This window comes from Notolabrus celidotus, chromosome 5, assembly GCF_009762535.1.
Source record: "Notolabrus celidotus isolate fNotCel1 chromosome 5, fNotCel1.pri, whole genome shotgun sequence".
NCBI lineage: Eukaryota > Metazoa > Chordata > Actinopteri > Labriformes > Labridae > Notolabrus > Notolabrus celidotus.
The window spans coordinates 32,713,442-32,723,255 of record NC_048276.1 but is presented as its reverse complement, the minus strand read 5'-3'; the positions used below and the strand labels follow the sequence as shown (position 1 = coordinate 32,723,255).

At 39.6% G+C, this 9,814-nt stretch overlaps 1 protein-coding gene across 1 annotated transcript; it reads right to left on the bottom strand.

Moving 5' to 3' along the window:
- Positions 1 to 4,970: 4,970 nt before the first annotated feature.
- Positions 4,971 to 9,616, bottom strand: LOC117812624 (aquaporin-11-like). The gene is made up of 3 exons (XM_034683511.1): positions 8,866 to 9,616; positions 8,230 to 8,346; positions 4,971 to 8,043 (listed from the first exon to the last, which is right to left on the bottom strand). The coding sequence occupies exons 1-3, from the start codon at positions 9,455 to 9,457 to the stop codon at positions 7,937 to 7,939; spliced, it is 816 nt and encodes a 271-aa protein (XP_034539402.1). The 5' UTR covers positions 9,458 to 9,616; the 3' UTR covers positions 4,971 to 7,936.
- Positions 9,617 to 9,814: the final 198 nt, after the last annotated feature.

Genomic DNA, 9,814 nt, shown 5'->3' with positions numbered 1-9,814 from the left:
AATATAATACAGTCTGAATATTTTCATCAATGTTTGAAGAGTCAAAGAGAAATAAATGTTCAAATTAAAAAAAGATTTCACATACGTAAAAGTCATGTGAAATAAGCAGGTATGAAAAGCTTGTTTACCGTCTCATGTAGCGTGTTTATGTCTGATAAAGATGGAAAGTCATTTCTGATTAAAGCTCCTGTGAGGAGTTTTTTGCTGGTGATGAAACGGACTGAAATGAACAGCGAGGCCTTTTTATGACCCACAAAAGGAAACAAGACCATCAGCAACACAACAGTTTCTTTAGTGTAATGTTTAATGCCTTTGACTGCTCTGAAGGAGTAGGAGTCAGTCCAGACTCCAGACCATTGACAGCACACTGGAGAAAATACCTTTCTACTTCTTACACAGAAAAGATTTTCAGTGAGTGATGAATGTGACTGTAAAGATAAAGCAGGGTGAGATTAAAACCTCCATCTACCCTGTACAGGAAAAGAGGTATATCATTGCCTACAGGGGGGGAGGGCGCCAAATTCAACAGACACTAAAGGTTCCTCACAGGAGCTTGTAATTAATCATATATATATTTTTAATTAGCATTTTTATCCTAAATATTATTCTTAATTTTGAAATCACTTATGGCACACAGTTAAAAGTCAGTCCACTAACATTATAACAAATCACTGGTCAGGTTTCATCAGTATGTCCTTTGTTTACATGTAGATTGTTGTTGTTTTTATTAATTACTGCTGTTGTGGAGACAGCTAAATGTGGGCAGCACTTGAGTCCGAGACAAAATTCCACTAAATGGACAATTATGTATTTTTTTTGATGGTATTGATACTTACTGTATATTATTGTATCATATTGCATTGTATCATTTTGTATCTTTACATATCTCTTGTATCATATAGTGTTGTATCATTACATATCATATTAAATGTATCATATTGTTTCATATTCAGTTGTATGGCATCTTATTGTATTGCATCAAAACATTGGATATCATATCCGATTATATTTATTAGTTCTTTCCATATTTGATTGTATTGCACCGTATTATATCATATCTTATCCTTTAGTTCCATATTATATATTATAATATTTAGTTGTATTATCAATATTATATTGTTTTGTTCCATATCGTATGGTATCATATACTGTTTTACATTGTAAATGATCGTGTTGTGTCATTTTATGTTGGATCTTATAGTTTTTTTCAAAAATTGCATGTACATTATCATTTTGTATCATAATGTATTGTATTTTATTTAACCTTTATTTAACCAGGTAAAACCCATTGAGATCAGGATCTCTTTCACGAGGGTATCATATTGTATCGTACTGTTCCATATTGTATCTTATTGTTTTGTATTCTATCAAATCGTCTCACATCGTATCGAGGGACAGATATCAGCGTTGAATAAGGGAGTCAGCGGAGATCAGGAAGTGGGCCCAGAGGAAAGTAAACCTGGATGAGGGGCCCTACATGCTATCACATACCTGGGATGCTGCCCTAAAACTATGCGACAACAGGGGTACCTCTATTAGTTCGCTGACAGAGAGGTGACAACAACATGACTCTTCTGAGGAAGACTGAAGTCGAAGAAATGTCAAGGTAAAATGAAACCATCGTATTGTGTTCTTTCATGGAACATAAACATCTACAGATAAATAATGTGTAAACATTCAGTAACTTCAGATATTTCATTTATCAACACAAAAGACGGAAGAACCAAAAGATTTGTGAATCCAATTTTTCTATTTCCACAGTGAGAGCGTCCAGTAACATGTAATTAACACCTTCAGTCTTTGTCTAATAATGCATCACTGCTGCGCTCACACTCAGGGAAAGGAAAGATGCTTCAACACATCACATTATAAACACAGCTTTAGTGACTGAAAGCTCATCAGGGAAGCTGCATAGACTCTAACTGTGACTTTAGATAATGTGAAAGAGTGAGTGAGCGGCTAAGGGTCCTTGGGTTTGGGTGTAATATTAGAAGAGCAATTTTAGGACAGGAGTGACCTGAAACACAAACCTGTTGTTGTGAACTATCTATAGATCTTTAACAGTGGATGTGTTGTCATAAATGTCTGAAGGACTCAAATAAACGGAGCAGGAGCAACACAAGTTAGCTGAAGAAAGCTGCACTTGAACATTTAAATTAATCTGAAGTGTTTGTTTTTAACGACCCCTCGTTCAGACAGTGAAGGCAGCAGTAATCCTGCTGGTGGTCAGATGAGCTTGGATTGACCTGCAAAGAAGCAGACGGCTAAAACCCCAAACACAACCAGATGATCAAGCAGCAGGAAATCAAAGCAACAGTAGGTTTCTACCAAAAACTGATTCACTATAATGTAGCAAAAGATGGCTGCCTGATGAGGTCAGAAGTTAACATCCTAGTGAAGCATTACTGCAGCATGTTGCAGCTCCCTGTGAAGACCTCATCAACACCCTCTCCATGAATTCTTACTGATGTATCATGGAGTCAGTCTCAGTTTGTCACATGTTGATAGTGTGTTAAATGTTATCTATGCTGCAGTATGAACAGGACGGCTCTTGTCTGGCATTTGGATGACTCAGACAGCTTGAGAAGGTGGGGGAGGAGAGGGCACAAGGGTCACGTTGTGTAACAAATACCATGTAGGCCAAAGTACCCGCAGCTCTGGACACGATTTGTTGGGCTTTTTTACTTCTTGGTGCTTTCCAGACCTCCTTTAAAGAACATTTTGAGTCATGTTGAAAGGATTTAAGGATAAAATTGCACTCTTTATGTTCCTATTTTAAGATTCAAAGAGGATGATTTTCAGTCAGGATTTAAAGCCCACCACAGCACAGAGACAGCACTGATGAAAGCTACTCTCACCTTACTGCTCAGGACAGAGGATTCCTGTACACTTGAGTTGAATTTAACACAACCAGAGAGGTTGTTGGCTGTATTTACACAAGTGTATGTTCATAGAGATTAATTTAAGCTAACATTTTGCCAGATGACATAACGGTTTCAGGATTGCAATGCTGCAAATTGTGCTTTAGCTCTACAAACAAACGGTGTTCTGATATTTGCTGCTGTGCCAAGAATCTTTATCAACTGCATTTTTATCAGCTGTTAACCGATTTAGATCACATGATTCTTCCTCAAGTCAATTCAGGTCTTCCAGGAAGCAAGAGTCCAGCCTCTGGGTTGTTTACAATTTACACTGAAACCAATTTTCACCAGAAACAGAAGAAACCGCTGAAATGAAAAGCTGTTTTATCACACAAATCTCCTCCAGGGTTTGTAATAAGAAATGCAGTGACAGGGTTTGTTATGTTATACATCTGAAGGAGATAACTTTAGCTTCCCTCTCAATCGGAATCCACCTTAATGATACTGCACTCAAATTTCACTTGTAACACAGCAACAATATTCTTGGTTGGGTTCTGAACCCACAAAACAGTTTTGACAAGGACAACACAACAATGAAAACAATGTGAAATGTTAAAAAAAAACACCTGTTGGAACATCTCTAACTAATGAGGTCAATTACCAACAGGTTAATTAACCTACTGGGTATAAAAAGGACACTCCAGAGAGGTTGAGTCTCTCAGAAGGAAAGATTGGAAAAGGTTCACCACTCTGTGAGAGACTGCGTGAGCAAATAGTTCAACAGTTTCAGGATAATGTTCCTCAGCGTAAAATTATAAAAGATAATCTGGAGACATCTCTGTACAAATAGGACAAGGACAATAACTGATCCTCAGGCCCTCGGGCAGCACTGCATTGAAAACAGTCAAGACTCTACAGTGGAAGTTACTGCATGTGCTCAAAATCACATCCAAAACCCAGCGTCTATGAAAACAGAGCATCACTGCATCCACAGATGCAGGTTAAAACTGAACCATGCAAAGAGGAAACCATATATAAGCATGATCCAGAAAAGCTGGCAACTTCTCTGGACCTGAGCCTGTTTAAGATGGACTGAAGAAAAGTCAAAGTTCTTTTGGGAAATAATGGATGCCAAATCCTCCACTCCAAAGAGGAGAGGGACCACCTGGTTTGTTATCAGCTCACAGTTCAAAGCCAGCATCCCTGATGGTATGGAGGGTAAGAGTCCATGGCATGGGTAGTTTACACATCTGTGAAGGCTCCATTAATGCTGAACAAAATATACAGGTTTAGGAGCAACATATGCTGCAATCCAGACGATGCCTTTTTTCCAGGAAGGCCATACATATTTCAGCAACACAATGCCAAACTACATTCTGCACGTATTACAACAGCATGGCTCTGTAGTAGAAGAGTCCAGGTGCTAAACTGACCTGCCTACAGTCCTGAATTGAAAACATTCAGAGCATCATGACACAAAATAATAAGACAAAGGAGACCCTGAACTGTTGAGCAGCTGAAATCCTGTATCAGGCAAGAACTGGACATTTCATTTTTAAACTCCAGAAACTGGTCCCCTGGGTTCACGAAGAAAGGCTGATACAACTTGATGTTAAGCATGCCCCTGTCCCGACTGTTTGAAATGTGTTGTCGACTGTAAAGAGAACACGTTTCAAGAACAGCAACTTTTTTCAGTTTAACATTTGATATGTTGTCTTTGCTCTATGTTCACTTAAATATTGTCTTTAAATGATATGCAAGACGTCACTTATCAAAATTGAGGTTTGGTATTGGGGTTATATAAACAAAAGAGATAACCACGGATGTCAAACTTCTTTTAAGTGGATATTTTTATTCAAAATATTTCACAGAACATTAGAAATACATTTTAATGACACTATATCAATTGAAAATATACTCTACTTTGTTGCTACGGTTGCTAACTGAATCAGAAATGTAAAAAAGACTGTTTATTCACATTCTAATAGCAGTGGGCCAAACAAGTAGTACTCAGAAAATAAACTAACAATCTTTAGAGGTATTGAAGTTGTAAAATAACTGGTTCTTTGCTCACAGAGGAATTTAAGTTACTGAGGATTATACAGAGAAAGTAACCCAGAAAATATGACACTATTTCACTTTGGACAGACTACATTATGAGCTCCACAAAACAACAGTAGACATGGCTTATGCAGGAAACGTGAAGTTTCAACAAACAACAGAAGCTTTGGTCGTCAAAACTTTGGAGAAAAAAGGCAAAAACTCAACAGAATCACAGTGTCAAGGATGAAAATCCACCTTACCCCGAACTGTCTCGTCTTTTTGTGCGATTATAAACATTTGAACATGTAGTGCTTCGACAATGCGTGTGCAAAACTCACCCATGTTACATCAACTAAAACAGAACAAACCAGCAAACTAGTGTGCAGTTTCACCAAACCTTAGATTCAGCTGAAGAGCCACCTTTGGAGTTAAATTATAAAGAGCGTATTGTAATTTAAAGTTGCTTTATCACATGTCACACTGATAACTGTCTGCATGTTGTTTACTATCTCGAGGAGCCTCCTGAAGATGATTAGTGTCACTGACTTAGCTGTGTCCCTGGTTTTTGGCTCATACTTCTTTTCATCTCATCAAATTGGCACAGCTAAGATTGTGCTGAATTAACTGATGAGTTTGTTTTTGCAATGCTTACATGTTTATACAGAAAACTATCACAAGATTAGTTTGACACAATAAAAAAAAATCAAAAACAAGGTCATTCTTTAGTGAGTTCTAGAGATGTAAGGAGCATCATTTCTTTTATATTAGTGATTTTGTGCGTTAAGATACAATGGAAGAGGGTATCAACCCAAGGATGTCAAAGTCACACGAGAAAATAAAGGTTTGCATCACGTCTGTTTGGTAAATCGGCTGCAAAAGGAAGGATGACTTCTGACGCAAGTTCTGAAATCAGTACTATACTGACTTCATGAGCTTCAAATCACAACCTGAACTGAAACACTAAACTTTCTGATGCTTACAGGAGAAAACTCTAGTCTAGTGGCAGGCAGCACTACTGTTAGCAAGCTAGACTAAATCATTTCTGATTACAGAGTGTGACAGAAACTTAAGAGCACAATGTGTCCTCCAAAAAGCTAAATGAGTCCTCCAGGTAAAACGCTGGCTGTGTCCACTGGTGCCCAAATTCATTACTCCATACTCCCAACCTGGTGAATTCTATGTAGTGTGCTATACAGTGAGCTTAACAATGAGCAGCACTGGATGCTGAATAAGGGCCTGTGTCCACTTACAGCATTTTGGTGCTTGTAGCATCCACAACCTAAATTTCAGAGCACTTCTCACTTCCACTTATTTTTGCAAGGTCACAAAATTTGTCCTGGGGCATTTCTGCTTCCCTTAACAGTGCCTATTAAGTTTGTTTAAAATGCTCTGTATGCTTCATGTTTGCTTTCATTCACTGACAATTTAAGAGACAATACGAAAACAGTTGATAGAAATCCTGTTGTAGAATTTGAAGCAAGAATTGTACATTAAGTGTGGTCAGTTTTCTCCTCAGCAAGGACCTCGGCCATCGTTATTGACCAAGCTGATATCAGAAGCCCTGTCTACTCCTGATTCTGATTGGTCAGTGATCAAGAAGTGACATTGACGGGTGCATTAGTGTTCCAGAGCGCAGCAAAAAAAACCAACCTGAAGCTGAGAGGCTTTTTTTGCGCTAAGGACACTGAGTGCTGAAAATACTAGAGCTGCACTTAAAGATTCGGTTTGAACTGATACAGAGGAGGATCAGGACAGCTGAATCTTATTATTCTTGGTCTCATTTTTTTTTTATTATGACTTTTTTTACTCAGAATTCTGATTTCTGAAAAAAAGTGAAAATTCTGAGAAAAACAGTAACTTCCAATAATGTTTTTCAGTAGCCCAAATCCTGTTCTGTCAATAAACAGCAAATGCCTCCAGTACAAGAACAGTGCTAGTGTACACAGGCCCTAATGGTGTCATATTCAAAACGTGTACCCCGAAGCCAGCTGGAGAAGTACTGTAGACAGGGGCATGAATATTATACTTAGTGTGTTTTCATAAATATGTGCTTGTTAAAACAGATAAAAATATTATAAATGGATCAACACTCGCAGATTGAGAGCACCACAGAACTTACTCGTCTCTTAGCTGATTGAGATCGTTGGAGTTAGTGTCGCTACCAGAGTGAGACGCACCGAGCCAAAGTCCTGAAGCTCTGAGATAAAGCTCCAAATACTTTGACCTTAGTGTTGCTATTGCTTAAAGTGACTCACATTAAATATGATAGTTTCCATTACAGACTGTTATTACATTAGTACATTAGATAATTAATGTTGCATTATAAGCTCTTCAATCATTAAGTTATGTAGTGTTTTAGCAGCAGCTTTCATTGAGAGATACAGTTGTGCTCATGAGTTTACATACACTGGCAGAATTTGTCATTTTTTTTGGCCATTTTCAGTGAATATGAATGATGAGAGAAAAACATTTTTTTCACTCATGGTTAGTGGTTGGGTGAAGCAAAATTTGTATCAAACAACTGTGTTTACTCTTTTTATATCATAAAGTCAACAAAAACTACCCAAGAAACCATACATTCTGCCAGGGTTTGTAAATTTATGAGCACAAGTGTATTTGTTTGTAGTTTCTTTGGTTTATTCCAGATATTCTTGGAAGTCCTAAAACTCTGTGCTATAAAGTACAAAAACAGCCCCCCAATTTACAATACAGTTTGTCCCTGTATTTTCTGGTACTTTACAAGCGAACGTACAAATAGCTTCTTATTATAATGCTTAGAAGTTTGAATTAAAAGTATTGTTCATCCAGTTGTATCCACGGGTGTTTTTGTTTCGTGTGTTTGTCTTCTGTGTTTACTGTCACTAAATAACTTCAGGACTTAAACCAGTAATGCAATAAACATCATGTGCTTCATTCAGAGTCTGATCAAATTCACCATCCAGGCTTTGGCACTTTTGGAGACACGTGGGAAAAAGGCTTTAAAGCACCCTCAAACTACTGGAAGAGTGACTTAGTGTGTCCTTGTGTTACCGCTATTGTGTCTTCTGTTTCGGGGCAGCGGGGGCATCCAGTCCGATGGTACTCTTTCCACAGAGGAAAGGGATGACCTTCTCAAACAGCAGGATGCAACTCGCCATACCTGGAGACATATTTAGAATTAATTTCAGGGTTGTAATGTGAGTTATCAGGCATTTTGCAAAAGTACAACTTGTTTATTCACTGCAAAACTGACAAATGCGTTGCTAACCTACATTAATGCAAGACATAACAAGGTTTTGGAGGAAACAGCTCTCCTGGCTCTGTAACAAAGGTTTTCATTCCTTACCCAGGATCGGTCCCAGCCAGTACACGAAGCAGTACTCCAGGTAAGTATGGCCACTGCAGGGGAACTGGACCGAGAAGGCTAGCACTGGGTTGAAAACAGCTCCAGAGATTCTTCCACCTGTACAGAAGGAGAAATAGAGCATCCGACTTTTCTTTACCTCTTTAACCCAAACTCATACTTAAAGAAGGCAAATTTAGAGATGTTAATGCTTTCCACCTCCTCTGCATTATCCTCTACTGTCAAACTTTCTCTACCTGTCTGTGAGAGTTGCTGGATAACACTTCTAATGGTGTTACAAGGTCAAATGGGCTGTTGCATTCAAGTACTCAGAACAAAACAGCTTTGGTTTAGTGGTCTGCAGCTTCCTAGTTCATTCATGATCAGTTAATCATGACCAATCCTCCATTCAAAACCAATTTAAAAACATCATCACTTAGAAATAATTGTTATTCTTTCATGCTGTTGTATCATGGCATGTTGTTTTTTATTTGACCCAACCACATTATAATATACTTTAGTCTTTCTCTTCAGGTATTGTCTTTACTTCTTTCTCTACTTTAGTTCAATATGTGTTTCAATGTCGAATTAAATATAATGATGGATAGTCTTTGTCACGTTGAAACACCTTGAACACACCTGTGAAGACCAGGGTGGTGATGACCGCAGCGAAGCAGTGAACGCGGAGCTTCTCGTCCACTTTGTGAGCGTGCATGGCCACAGCCTGGACAGTGAAGGTGCAGGCCAGCTCCACGGCCGCGGCCTCCAATAAAGTCCCACCAAGGGGGTCAAAGCATCTGAACCCGAACCTCTGGTGTCTGACGTGGACGTCGGACAGACCCAGCGTCCACACAGAGGCTGCGAAATACTGCGCCGCGACCGCCGCTCCGAACTGGCTAGCAATGAGTCCAGCAGCTGCCCGGACGCTGCTGGTCCCGCGGCAGACGCTCTCCAGCGCCCCGCTGGGATTACACGTCGCTCCACGGAAAGTTGTCAGGTGGATGACCGTCATTGTGTAGGTGAGGGTCAGGCCGATCGCCAGCCCCACCTCGGCCGTTTCTCCCAGAAGCTTGAGTTCATGAGTGCAGCAGCAGAGCTGGAAGGTGGATGCCGCCTCCAACAGGTAAATCCAGTATTCTCCAGAGAAGAACCGCGCAGATGTGCGGCGGATCGCTTCGCTTACGAGCACCGCGGCCACCAACACCGCCAAGGAAACCACCAGGTCAGTCATGTTGACCGGCTGCCCCGATGCACAGACCGTCTGTGTTGAAACGGGGGCAACTTGAAGTACAGCAGCCGACTCAACTTCCCTCCTTTGCGACGCCAAAGTCCAGTTTATCCACGTTGCTGTAGACGCGTCAAATCGCGCCAAGTGTTACACAGGCTCACTGCATAACGCCCTTCAAAATAAAAGCACGGGCTTTATCTGAAGGAAATCCTCACTATGTCAGTGGGTTGATTGATCACTTAAAAAAATAAAAAATAAAATCTGCTTCAGTGTAAGAGAATAAGCCATGTAAAAGTTATAACTGTTTATCAACAAAAACATAATTCAAGAGAAACACTGAACAACATTGATCTGCATCTT

What these genes read in the sequence shown, in the direction of transcription:
- LOC117812624 (XM_034683511.1), bottom strand. Translation starts at nt 9,457, where the DNA reads ATGACTGACCTGGTGGTTTCCTTGGCGGTGTTGGTGGCCGCGGTGCTC. An exon ending in CACCACCCTGGTCTTCACAG is followed by an intron (nt 8,347 to 8,865) that starts GTGTGTTCAAGG and finishes CCTTCTGTACAG; the next exon opens with GTGGAAGAATCTCTGGAGCT. An exon ending in CTGGCTGGGACCGATCCTGG is followed by an intron (nt 8,044 to 8,229) that starts GTAAGGAATGAA and finishes ATATGTCTCCAG; the next exon opens with GTATGGCGAGTTGCATCCTG.